Source organism: Loxodonta africana, chromosome 4, assembly GCF_030014295.1.
Source record: "Loxodonta africana isolate mLoxAfr1 chromosome 4, mLoxAfr1.hap2, whole genome shotgun sequence".
Classification (NCBI taxonomy): Eukaryota; Metazoa; Chordata; class Mammalia; order Proboscidea; family Elephantidae; genus Loxodonta; species Loxodonta africana.
In genome coordinates this window covers 160,751,147-160,765,333 of record NC_087345.1, presented here as the reverse complement: position 1 = coordinate 160,765,333, position 14,187 = coordinate 160,751,147, and the positions used below count along the sequence as shown (strand labels likewise).

The following is a 14,187-nucleotide window of genomic DNA, read 5'->3' as shown; positions in this document are numbered from 1 at the left end:
ACATAAAATGGAGAATAATTACAGAATATTAGGAATCATATCCTAGCCAAGTTGACACATTTTTGAGGACACAAATCAATTCATGACACCTACTTAATATAATGCTGAAAAAAATTAATTTTTCTTATAGCAATGTCAAAAATCCATTTAAAAACGTAAACAAATTATAAGCACACAATTAGCACTCTATATAGATTTCTTAAAAATGATCTTTCTCTGTCAAATTTCCAGCTAATTGCTCATCATTTCTTTAAAACTGACATATGTTTTCTTCACATTAACCATGCCATTCTCGGTCACGGTGCGTGCCTTTATACATGTTGTTCTGTCTTCTTGGGATGCTCATCCTCTTTTGTCATCTGGTGAATTTTAACCCATGTGTCCCTATTTGAGTGATACAGCTCCTCTCATTATATCCTTCCTCAACCTCCCCCCACATTATCCTCACTTCCAGAACGAAGCCTCCCTTTTCTTCACCTTTGCATCCCCAGTGTATTCTCTGAAGCAACTGTTTGTGTTTGATATATACTTATTGTAGCATTGAAATTATTTGCTTTTACATATGCCTCCTCTACTGCAGTATAAATTATTATTTATTCTTATATCCCCAGTGCCTAGAACATTGCTGTTGTTGATTGCCTTTGAGTTGATTCTAACTCATGGCGACTCCATGTGTGCAGAGTAGAACTGTTTTATAGGATTTTCAAGGTTGTGACCTTGGGAAAAACTTGTCAGGTCTGTCTTCTGAGGCACCTCTGGGTGAGTTCAAACTTCCAACCTTTCAGTGAGCTGTGTGCTTAACTGTTTGTGATACCCAGGGACTCTGCCTATCACATAAACCAAAAAAGAAAAAAGAAACAAACCCATTGCCGTTGAGTTGTTTCCAACTCATAGTGACCCTATAGGACAGAATAGAACTGCCCCATAGACTTTCCAAGGAGCACCTGGTGGATTCGCCATAGATGTCTGCCAACAAATACATGAATGAACTGCTAAGGGTTTCGGATATATGTGCTTTTTTTTTTTTTTAAAGATGAAAATAAGCCCGCATTTTAAGAGCTGTTGTCTTTCTATCCTTTAATTCATTCAAGAACTTGGAATTCCAACACAGTACAGATTGTTGAAGTTGTAGGGGTGTCCCTAGGATGCTTTTAAGAAGAAATGATGTGAAAGAAAATGGGAAAGCAGAAAAGACTCTATCAGCAGGACAACAAAGCAGTTGTTGAAGAAAAATCCAGAAACTGAACTGCTTCCTTACCCCAAGTCCCCTACCTTCTACTAACACTAATGAAATGCAACCTTTAGAATTCTCGTTCTCCAGCCAAAGGTGCTGAATGTATCCACTTGCATGCCATGGTACAGCTATATGATTTACTAATAATACACACCTCACTCGCCTTTACTACCTTCCCATCCTTCCTCATTTAAAAAGGTTACCTCTTTCAAGAAGCAACTCTTTGATGCTCCTACAGTACATTTATCTTACTCTGATTGCTTGGATATGAGGAAACAAACGCAACCTAGAAATACGTCAGGGACTGAAATGCTGTCGTCCTGCAACATATGATCTACAGCAATGTATGAACACAGAGAAGATGCTGAAAAGAGCAGTGAAGCCTGCCTTGGGGACTATCCCTGCCAAATAGTCACCTGAAGTATAACAGCAAATGGCTATCTTCAGACACATAACTGAAACATGGGCAGTTACACAGTAAGGTGGTTTTTACATAGTTTACACAAATTTTATTTCTTAGACTATTTGCAGTTTGTGTCCAATGACAAAATTTTAATATAACTTCGGGTAGTTAACAAGGAACACACACATATCCCAAATTAATCTTACATTATTCAAGGGCTGCATTCCTTACACATTGCATGTAATGTATACTTAAATAATAAGGCAATTTATTTAAACAAATATTAAATATTTAATAAAAATAGGAAATCACTGTGAAATTTATAATTTTTTTTCTCTTTGGTAAATATGAATATTACTATCTTGAAAAGAGTCCATCTATATACTCATTTGGAAATGCCTTTGATAAGAAATATAGAAAGAGCAGTAATATCCTTATAAAACTGGCAATTAGGTTGTCAGATGCCAGACTGTCTTCCAGAAACTTTAGGGCAAAGTCTGTCACACATATGGACATCCAAATGAAACAGCCCAGCGTGACTACGATACTGGGCAGACTGTGCACAGTTACTCTCTTAATCAACTTCAATTTTCTGCTTCTCAAACGCCCAGTGTTTGGATGCTCAGTTTCTTCCTTAGATTATGAATTCTTACACTTAGTAGGTACTCGATACCCCATACTTGCCTTCATTAATATTCTAGGGTTTAACTTTCTGACCATGGACTGATTTTGTGGCCCATCAAACACCCCCCAGTAATGAGTCTGCCCAGTTCTATATTGTGCTAAGGGTCATTCAGGTAGGCATTTTGTGGTATTCCTTCAGGTTTGCTTCCAGTTTCTACAGAATGGAATGAAGATCCGTCAAGTGTGACACAAATTCTTCAAAAACAGCCATCAATGATATCCCAAGTTTAAAGAGCCAGCTGCAAAGTGTCTTGTATGAGTAAGTTCTAGAGCATTTAGGACAAGTAAAGTATTGCTTTGGAATATAAACTGTTCATTTGGGTCCACAATTTAAAAAAGTCCTACTGTAGACAGGCTGAGAAATTTTATTTAACAAATATTCACTGAGATGAATTCCTATGTGCTGTGTGTTTGGCACATATGTAATACAAGGATCCTTTGTCAAGATGCTTACTGTTATTGAGACATCAACCCAAAAGTCAATGTGATGAGTGAAAAACAAGCCTAAAAACAAAGTGCCTTGGAAGCCCAAAGGTAAGAATGGTTACTTGTGCCCAAAGCAATCAGGGAAGGTTTGCAGAAGACACCACTTTTGAGCTTGGACTTTGAGGAAGTCTTTCCTTTATATGTTTCATTTTAATCGTGACAGAAAAAGTAAACCTGGCATTTTCTGGAAATCTTTTCTATGCCCGTTAGACTAATAAATCCTCTATAACCACTATTAGTCTAGAAAGATGGCAGCTGGCATCATTCATTCTATGTCTTGGGCAAATTCAGCCCATAGAACTTGAATTCCAAGACTTTGATGTATTATTGCAAATCTGCAGTTCCTAGCTATGTGATTTTTCATGTGCCCTACATGTTACTTATGAAATGCCTGCCAAGTGCTAGGCAAGGTGCAGGACAAACAATTGCTGTTCCTGTTTTCCAGAGATTTATCAACTAGTATATTTACAACAAAGGAGCTCTGGTAGCACAGTGGTTAAGGCTCCACTGCTAACTGGAAGGTGGGTGGTTCAGACTTACCAGTCACTCTGCAGGAGAAAGATGTGGCAGTTTGCTTCTGTAAAGATTACAGCCTTGGAAACACTATGGGGCAATTCTATTCTGTCCTATAGGGTTGCTATGAGTCAATTGACTTGATGACAAAGGGTTTTGGGGTTTATAAGTACAACAACTGAGTCTCAGACACTGTTTTTAACCATCAGTCAGTTGTGTGGCCAAGGCTACTATAAAGATAGACTTGCCTAGCATTTCTCTAATTTCAAATAGTAAGTTAGGCACATTTTTTATTTTTTAAAATAAGCACTAACTCTGTGAGGAAATTCTAACGTGAAAATAAAAATAGGACAATAGTCGAATTCAAGGCACTCTATTGGCTGGAAGGCTTGCTAAATTACAACAGGGAATACTTAGGACCCGGAAGGACCAAGCAATTTCAAAGCTCGGAGAGAACTTTAAAATGATTTGGCATCTCCCATTATGTAGTAGGGAAAACGCTGGCTACAAAAAAGGCTAATTTAGGTAACACAGACACGTGTATTTTAATTTTACAGTTACAGTTTATATTAAGTGTATAATAGAAAAATATATAAACGCGTCAAACCCATAATTTTATAAATAGTATTGCTTCAGGCCCACACCTCCCGCCAGCCTTGGACCCTCGGGCCCCACGGCCGCGGAACCGGGGACGAGCGGGCACGGCGGCGACGGGGCGGTGTTGGATTTTGTTTGTTTGTTTGTTTTATCCCCCGCCCCCCCACCGCCACTCCTTCTTTTTCTCTCTGACTTTTTTCTTGCTTTCTTCCACGCCCCCCCACCCCGCCTTAGGACAGGGCTAAGTATAAAAATAAAAATTAAGTCTATTTAAAATAAAAATAAATAAATAAAAATAGTAGAAAACAGAACCCATAGTCATGGCCAAAAATTATGAGAGTAGCCTGTAAATGATAGAAGTTTGGGAAAGCCTGATTTAGTAGATAAGACAATGTATACAATCAAAATAATTCTCTTTCCCATTGCCCAAACCTGTTTCCCTCCCTGGACTCTCAAACCTCAGTTACTGCCATTAAAATCCACAGTTACTGAAGTATAAAACCAAAAAATCCATTGCCATTGAGTCGATTCCAACTCACAGCAACCCTGTATTACCCTTGAATTATCTTTGACGCTTCTTTTGTGCTTTCCTCCTATATTAAGTCTGTCACCACTGCTCAGGTTCAAGCTCTCATCTAAACCTCTTGAAAAAGCTTAAGTCTTCTAGACTGACAATCTCTTTCTCAATCTTTTCTAATCTATTCTCATGCTGTGTTGTTTTTCTAAAACACAGACATGATCTCCTTCTGTTTAAAACACTTTTCTGGCTGTGTCAGTTAAGACTCCATCAGGCAAAATACCTGACCTCTTAAAACTGGAAAATTTGAGGAGTGTTTGATAAAGGGACAATTTACAAAGGGGTGGCTAGAATATACAGAAACCATAAGGGACAGTGCAGTACACTGGGATGATAACATCAGGGCTATTTACCCCCCAACCCCCAGATTGGAAGGTAGGAGAAAAAGTTGGGGTTACTGAAAGTAGAAGGTGGCTGTAGTGTACATAGTGCCTCTTTAGAAGCTAGCTGCACCTGTGCTGAAGGCAGGAAGCCAGGGTTATGGATACTCAGCTTTTCTCTCTTCCCTCCCTCAAGGTGCTCTGCTTTGGCCAAACATATTTTTTTTATAACCTAATGTCAGACGACAAGGGACCCATTAATGAAGTCCACGAAGTCAGTCTCCAGATCCACCTTCTACCCTTCTCCATCCTGTTTGAGGGTGAAGGCCGGAGGGGCCACCTGGGAGGACAGACACATTTGGCCCTATTTTTTTTAATAAATTGAAATCTCCGGGGTCAGCATTCGAAGCCCTTAACAAGCTCTCTACAGCATACTTATCTAAGAGTAATCTAATGTGTCTCCCCTCCCTTATTCTACAGCTGTGTGCCATTTTTGAGACCATGAGTTTCCACATTTTCTTTTCTTTTTTTTGAAACTCTTTTCCTCATCCCTACCTGGCTTCTTCATTCTACAAGTCTCAATACACATGCTGCATCCTCTTTGTAGCCCTCTTAATCCACCCATTCAAATTGCTGGCTGGCTCTCCCAGACATACCACCTTCAGGGAGACCCTAGCCCTGCCCGGCACAGCGCTCATTCCACTCTGGGAAAGAGGAGCTCTAACTTCACAAAATCCCTGGGCACAGAGCAGGAAGTGGGACAATTCACTGGAGGAGTAAATATGTGACTGGCTTGGGGCAAATGTTCTTTTTCCTTTGGGGCCTCTTTTATGGGCCTTTTCTATCATTGCAGGTCAAGAAAACAAGAGTGGTGATCAGGAAAAGGTATCAGAGAGCAGGCTGCTTACGCTTCTCTTTAAAACTGAAAAAAAAAAAAAGAAAAGAAGAATCACACGTGGTCCAATCCGGTTTTTAAGGGGAAGACTTCCAAACCCTGCTCTTAATCCCCCCCCTTTTTTTTTTGGCTCCAAGTTAACACTTAGCAGGGTTGGCAGAGCATGGCCAATATAAGCACAGGGGACTGGCATTTGGGAGCTAGGTTCATGGGTCTCACGCTGTGAGAACAGCTGCACTTCTTGTGGGTGAGTGCGCCTTGGAGAGAGCAAAGGTGTTGTGAGCATTGCGAGACGATTTTGGTCACTGCTGTGAACGGAATGCCAGTTTGCTAAGGATAAGTATTCATTTCTGGGAACAAGACAGACTCACTAGTGACACTCTGGCTGCAAGAGCAGCTGAATACGTGGAGGCACAGAGTAAGCAAATTTTGATTTTTCTAAAAGACAAATATTCATTGCTGGGCCTAGGTTAGGCCTATCCAGGAATCCCAACCTAAAAAGAACAGCTGAACTTCTATCTCTAAAGCTCCACATTATCACAGAAAGCTTTTGCTATATACTATGTGTATGTATATATATATATATGTGTATGTATGTATATATATATATACACATTACATATTTTACTTGGGGACCATGGCTCCTCATTTAAGAACCCCAAACATCAAGAGCATCTGTACCTTCCATGGGGTTACAGGCGATTGGTCCAGGGTTTGGGATCCTAATCACTTCTCTTTCTTACCAGAAATATAAATAACAATAATTCTCTTGATCATTCTTTCTTTCCATTTTACCCCCATAGTACTTTGGTTTCCATTTTTATCATTACACACTCATCATAGTCAAACTTACATTATAATTGAGTATGAGTCAAGAAGCATGGGTATCGAATTACATATCTTTGTGGCCCTCTCAAGACTAGTACATAGTAAATCAATACGTTTTTGTGGAACTGAATTATGAGATTTGTCCAAGATCACATTCAGATCTTATAATTTCCTACTCAGCAATCTTTCTACTGTAACACAGGCTTGCTTATAGTTCTGTGGAATTATTTAGAAACTTTCCCAAACCAAACTTTCCAAATATTTTTCACATACAACACATAGATATATCTTATTTCTCGGTATAGCTACATAAGATATTTATTCATTTTTAACTTTGTTAGTTTATTTATCAAATTAACACAATCTTTCATGAGCAAGTGACATGCTGCAGGGTAATAAACAGTTATTTATTAGCATTTTTTCTCTAGACAAAGATGAAATAGTCTAAAATAGAAAAGCAGTGGTTATAATGCTGCTTCAGGTAAGATAAAAACAAAAGGTCCACGATTTATTTGTACCTTTTAATCTTGATTTCTAGGTGAACATTTGATTATCACATCTAATTTCTATTACTACAAACAACACTAGAAGGCTGCCACAGTTGCTGCTTCCTCTAAAATGTCATGAATAAAAGTTGGGTGGATTTTAGACCGTGAAAGCAGGTGTAGTGGGTACTTTTCAGATACCTTTCACAATGACCCCTTTCTCAGCCCCTCTCCACCTTTAGGTTCCTTGGTAAGGGCACCCTGCAGCCATGTTTGGAGTATGTGACCCAGCCCACAGCTGGTTTGACCAGAAATGGGATCTTGACCCAAACCGGGTTAATTGGAGGTTTTCCTCTGGAATACAGAATTGGGACAAAAAGAAACAGATATAGTCTCTCCACGTGTCTGGAGAGATAATAAGCAACTAACATCATTCTCTAGTAGGCTTTTTTTCATGTGGACAGGTAGTAGAGGAAGTATAGCTGCAGAGAGAGAATAACAAAACAGACCAGCAAAAAGAAGCATAGATGAGAGGCAAAAAGAGAATTCTGATGGGTCCAGGTCTTCCTGAGGCCTGACCTCATTCATTACTGTCCTTGAGCTTTATAAAATGATCTGGGACTTTATACAAAATTCTTTAGGTTGATTAAGCAAAGCTTGAGTTGTTTTCTTTCCCCTGCGATCAAAACGTCTTCACTAACACATTAGGTGGCAAGTAGCTAACTGAAGGGTCACAAAATGTATAATAAAACCCAGGAAGCCAAATTTCTAAAAACAACGTCAAGAGGCTTGTTCCTGCGTTTAGCATTGTCTGAGGGTACAGTGCTCCATCCTATGTTTTTTAAAAAACTAATAAAACATCCTTTTTTTTTTTTCTTTCAGGTCACTGAAGGGCCTCTTACGTACAGAATCTTTTTACAAAATCTAATGGAAAATCTCAAGGTTAAGGTTTATTGACGGCAGGTTATGTATTTCCTGCTTGTTTAATTCCTTTGTATCTCAAAGTTTTGGCATTATTTTCAAGGTGAGCTACTGTTACTTCATGTAATCGTCTCTTGTCCAAATATTCTAACTTGCTTTAGGACTGAAATTATTTCGTGCAAAAGATTTTTTTTTTTTTTCCTGAAATTTGATGTGCAACGTCTTCACTTGAATATAATGAAGGCACTTAAACAGTGTTTTTGCCATGCAGAGAAGAATAGATGATCCTCAATAAATTATAGGTAATATTCAGTAGTCATTCGTTGGGTACAATGTTAGACACTGGGGGGTATACAGGTGGAAGCTGAACATATGAAAGCCGAGTCACAACACTATATAATAAGTGCTGCAGCAGTATTGTGCATGGAGGACAGTGTTTTGAGAACCCAGTGACTAACACTGACTGGATGTCAGGAAATGTTTGCGTGATGTCAAAAACATATGGCGGGGGATAGCCCTGCTGGGACAAAGGTGTGAAAAACCACGTGCTGTGGGGAGAACGGTGAGAGGTTTCCCAAACATAGGGTGTGGAAGGGTGGGAATGGTGAAAAATTAAACCTGAGAGCAGCATGGTGTGGTGCAGCGGTCTTTGAACATTTTCACTTGAGTACTCCCTAAAAAAATTGTGAAAAACTATGTATCTCCTTTTATATTTTTAAGTCAATATTTAAAATCTTTATTATAAGTTTAGTAGTTGTAAAGGATATAACTTATGGAATATTTTACATTGCACAGCTACTTTAAATATATTTTCATGAACCCTTGAAGATGCAAATTTAGCAAATTAAAATTATGGAAAATGTCTGCCATCTAACCTAAATGACAAAGCCAGTCCTACTATCTATCTATCCAATCAGCCAAATCAGACTTGCTTTTTCTCCCCGGTAAAAGACTTCATTGTTCAACTCAAACATATATTAAATCATGTCCCTGTGACAATGACTTCAGTTAATTGTGATTCCTAATTCTTTTTTTTTTTTTTTTTAATTCTAAGGAGGGGTTGGGGGAAGATTTGCTAAGGATCTATCTCTCTTTCCCCTTTCCATGTATAAGCTCAAATCTTTTCTCTTGGTACTGTAAGTTTCTTTTTTAGGGAGGCTGCATTCACAGATTCTCCCTCCATTTCTCCCCCACGTCATATTTTACTTTCCGAGGTTATTTATTTTAGTAAGAATCAGGATAGTTTCCAGGTAAAGGGAAAGAGAATTGACAAAGAGGATCTCCTTCTCTCTTCAGTCTCGCCGATAGAGAACATATTCATTTGCCCCCAGTGCAAGGTGTGGAATGAGTGACTGAGTGACTGAGAATACAGCCTGTGTGATATTTGATTTGGGCAGTAATGGAGAATTAAACCTTTATTTTTGAGATTTTGGAAATCAGAAGAGAAGGAACCAAGGAAAGGGAAGAAGGCAGAGAGGTAAATCAGAGGATTAGAAACAGGGATTTTCACAGGGAACCTCATCCCACATCTGTTAGGGTTGGTGGTGTTAGGTGCTGTCAAGGCGATTCCAACTCATAGCCACCCTATGTACAACAAAATGAAACACTGCCTGGGCCTGTGCCACCCTCAAAATTGTTGTTATGCTTGAGCCTATTGTTGCAGCCACTGTGTCAATTCGTCTCTTCGAGGGTCTTTTGTTCACCGACCCTCTATTTTACGCAGCATAATGTCCTTCTTTGGGGACTGGTTCCTCCTGATAATGTCCAAACTATGTGAAACGAAGTCTCACCATCCTTGCTTCTAAGGAGCCTTCTGGCTGTACTTCTTCCAAGAGAGATCTGTTCATTCTTCTGGCAGCCCATGCTATAGTTAATATTCTTCGCCAGCACCATAATTCAAAGTCATCAATTCTTCGGTCTTCCTTATTCATTTAATGAATCTATTAGTAGAGGCTAAGACTTGGACAATTGATTGAGGTCTCCTAAGTAGGTGGTTTATAAACATGAAAATGCTTCTGTTTTTGCAATTACTATTTCCTTTCATCAACACCCTCCCACCTCCACTTCCTGGTCCAATTCACATATCTTGGGCAAATGTCATAACTTTCTGATCACTTTTAATGATTAAAACATAGTCCAATACACTTTAAAGCTTCTACTTAATATCTGGAAACCCTGGTGACATAGTGGTTAGCTAACCAAAACGTCAACAGTTCAAATCCACCAGGCGCTCCTTGGAAACTCTATGGGGCAGTTCTACTCCGCCCTATAGGGTCACTATGAGTTGGAATCGACTCGACGGCAGCAAGTTTGGTTGTTTTTTACTGTGATTCTTTTAAGTTCAGGTGGTACAAGATGTCATCCATTTTCAGAACAATAGACCAAAAATTGTCTTTATGCCTGTCTGCAAAGGACACATGTGTCACACACTCCTAAGAACTTTTTCTCTGCACTCTGCTCTGATGCAGCACCAAGAAGCATCTAGTCTAGGAGTGAACTGTCAATCTCCCTTTTTTCTAGGCACCACCAATCTTAACTATTGAGTCTCTTGGAGCCCTTCCATCATTTGGCTTTGAGTAGCTTTTCCACTTTTCAACTAGAAAAAGAGGTCAAAATTTCTCACTATAAATACTAAACTATGAAAAAGATGTTGACTTCAAAAATCTCTTTTGTCTTTTTGGTTTTCTCTTTACGTAGACTAGAGAGATGAAAGATTGGGAAATTGCAATCAAAATGGTTCTGCTTCCTTTTAGTAAGTCTTAGATGTTGTATCTGACCTCAATTACTGGTAGTCTTTGGCAGTTCATTAAAATGCATGGCTCTTATTTGAGGGATAGAGCCAATTTCATTCAATTTCCTGTGACACTTGTGCAAGAGGGGTTGTTATTGTCAGATCAGACAGTGTTTTACTACAATGATAAAAAATAGTATATCTAAGTTTTACGTCTCAAATAATGAGGTTATCTTTTATTCCTGAGACCTCAAAGGTGAATACCAGGATATGGAAATGATGGGCATTAATATCTAATATGTTAATGTTACAGTATCTAGGAAAAAATCCAGATGTTGAAGTCTAACAAATGGTTGAAAACATGTTATAGATCTAGAGCTTAATAAGGAATTTCAGTAAGAAAGAGATTATTTGAAGCCATTGACGTACAGATGGCACTGGGAACCTTGAAAATGAAAGATATTTCTCATGAAAAGTGGGTAGAGCGGAAAGGAAGCAAACATAGAAGCAAACTCTGGGGTATACCAGTAAGAAATGGGAAGAAGGAGAGAATGAAGAAGCTAAAAGAAAAAAAATGGCAGAGGAGAGAGAAGGAAGTTGAAGAGAAGATGGGTAAACAGAAAGGGAAGGAGAAAATGGAAATAAAGTTTAGCAAATAAAGTGAGGAATAAAGATTAAGGGAAAGTATACAAGTGAAGAAGAATGACAGATACAGAAGAGAGAAGAAAGAAGGGAGAGGTGGCTCTGTCAGGCTGTACCATTATGCCACCAACGTTTGCCTGAAATGTCTCTTGGTAGCCCTAAAGGTACAGCTTGTCCAACATGAATCTAATAAAGGTGTGAAATTCGGAATTCTTTCTGAGTGCTCTCTCTGGTTTTGTTAATGTAGTAGCTTGCTCATATATATCTAGTATACAACCATTATGCCAGTTAGTGGCTCATGTATCTGTCCCACTAGATTACAACTTCTTTAAGTATGAGCTTCTCCTGATTCACATTTGTACCCACATTGTCCGGCATATTGTGACACATAAAAATAATTGAGGACTTGAGGAATTAGGTAAGAACTTAATAGAAATAGATGAAAAATGTCATATCTTTTTTTAAGGAACACCATAATAATTTGGCCTTGATTAATGACATCAGGATTGGTGCCTACTAATTAACATGATTTAAGGCCGAGGATTTGAGAATTCAAGTGGGATATACAAGTTGACACCAAGGAAAGTGAGGAGTTATCCATTTTTCTGTGATACATTGGTATTGCAGCAGACCGAAATCTCTGACTACAGATGCAGGCATGCAAGGAATAATGAGCCAGACACAAAAGTTACATATTGTATGACTCCATTTATATGAAATATCAAGGAAGAGAGGAGATTGGTGGTTGCCAGAGGCTGGGGGAAGGAGGAATGGGGAGTAACTCCTTAATGTGTATGGGATTTCCTTTTGAGGTGATGAAAATGTTTTGGAAATAGATAGAAGTGGTGGTTGCCCAACATTGTGAATGCACTAGATGCCATTGAATTATTCATTTTAAAATGGTTAATTTTATGTTATGTGAATCTTACCTCATTAAAATAAGAGATAACACATTTCTTTAATTTTTGAAATTTCAATTAAACCTTATTCTGAAACTTGGAAAAGTCAATAATTTTCATTATTGGGGTAACCTTTGTCCCATATGCGGCTGTAGGAAGCTCCTCGGGTCTTAAATGGTAGTGTAGATTGTAAGGTCCTCTGAGTGACCCATGGGCCTATCCTGCAGAGTTTCTTCAGGAACAGTAGCTGTTCGCCTGTTCGGTGCCTTGCACAAGACAAGTCTTTGGCTTCCAGCATTGGTGACTAGAGTTTGCCTTTGGTGGGCAAGCCAAGAAAGCTTCTCCTTTGAGGATCTGCTACCTTCCCTAGGTACCACCAGAACAGGGTGTATCTATCCCCTCTTCTCTGTGTAGTCTGTAGAGAACTCCATGTTCTGTTTTTGGCATCACCAAAAATGCTCCTAACGTAACCTTAAAAGTAAACTTAAGGCTATTTACTAAAAAAAAAAAAAAGAGTGATTATCCTTAGGGGGCCATGCTTTCTGCCCAGAAAAATAAATCCATAAACTATGGAAATACTAACACTTCCTGCACGTCATATGGGGTGAAAGGAGATAGAGCAAATACAATGTCTCATAAATCGTTCTGCTACAGTTAATTTTATCCTGCAATTAAAGGCACCACTTACCTTATTGGTAGTTTTCTATTTGCCAGAAAACACAAGACAGCAACTGTAATATGAGTTATCAGAAAAGCCAGTCCAATACCCAGGAGAGTCCAGATACCTGGAATTTCAAGCCAATGAAACAGATAAATTTGCAGTGAAAAATTAAAAATAGAGAAGCAGAATCAAGCGATTTGTTTAGCCATAATGCTACCTACCATTCTGCATGGATGTGAAGTCTGCAGGAGGAGGCGGCTCAGATTTGATGTGACAACGATTTCCTTTCCATCCTTGTCCACAACTGGAAATGAGAGAAAATGTGAGAGTTAAGGTAAAAAAAAAAAACCTGGAAAGATCTTTTAACAGGTCTGTCATGGAATAAAATGATGTAGGTCAGTAAACATCGAGACACCAGGCATGTGGGAATCTTTGATAAGAAACCAAAAATGTTAAACCAAATCACAGTTAAATTTTATTATTTCAAGAGTTTTGTGAAAGATGACATTTTTCTCAATATTTATCCCCTTTTGACTTTTAGTATCTATAAGGTCAGACTTGGTTTCCACATGCTTCTTTCTTGTTTTCAGAAATTGACTTGTTTTTCGCCAATGTTCAATATTAAACTACTTTTGTCATCATTTATCTCAAACCCAAAAGTTAGCACATTTTCCAGTAGTGAACAATTTAAGTTCTTTCAGATACCAATAGAGCATATTCAGATTATAGGTGAACACAAATGTAAATCAGAGAGTGCATTTTTGTTTTCATGACAAAGGAGTGATCCTTCAAGTGCATAAATTTGGAATTAGGCTAATAAAGTCATTGGTCTACCCCTGCTAGTATTCCATTACCGTGGCTTCATTTAGGGGCACTCATGATGGAACTTATAATACTGTAATGCAACTCTCCTTTGACATGGATGGCCTTCAGAAAGTTCATAATGGAGACTAGCTTGTGCCTCTAAAGGAATTGAGCCTCTAAGCAGAAAACATGTCAGAATTGTCCTAGTAGAACGTGTTTGCATATGGGTGTGAAAGCCTATGTGCACATGCTTGTTTACCAGAAATAACAGGATACATATTAATAAGGGCTTAGTTGAATTTCTTGTCAAATTCATGGTACATACTTAAAAAATAGGATTAAAAAGTAACTTTTAAATGTGTGTGTTTGAAAGCTGGGCAATACTTCTTCATCACACAGTAATTACATTATTTCTCAATACCTCTTTTAAATTTGAAAATTTGAATGCTCAATATCAATTCCTTCAAAAAATATTCTTAAAATATAAAAAGTTTAGCGGTTCAAGGA

General features: G+C 38.4%; 1 protein-coding gene across 1 annotated transcript in view; it reads right to left on the bottom strand.

Moving 5' to 3' along the window:
• MALRD1 (MAM and LDL receptor class A domain containing 1) overlaps positions 1-14,187 on the bottom strand; it is a 956,759-nt gene that overhangs the window by 16,072 nt on the left and 926,500 nt on the right. Inside the window, exons 37-38 of the mRNA XM_064284901.1 lie at positions 13,098-13,180; positions 12,904-13,000 (exon numbers count right to left, since the gene is read on the bottom strand). Coding sequence (XP_064140971.1) covers positions 12,904-13,000; positions 13,098-13,180 — 180 coding nt within the window. The remainder of the gene's footprint in view (positions 1-12,903; positions 13,001-13,097; positions 13,181-14,187) is intronic.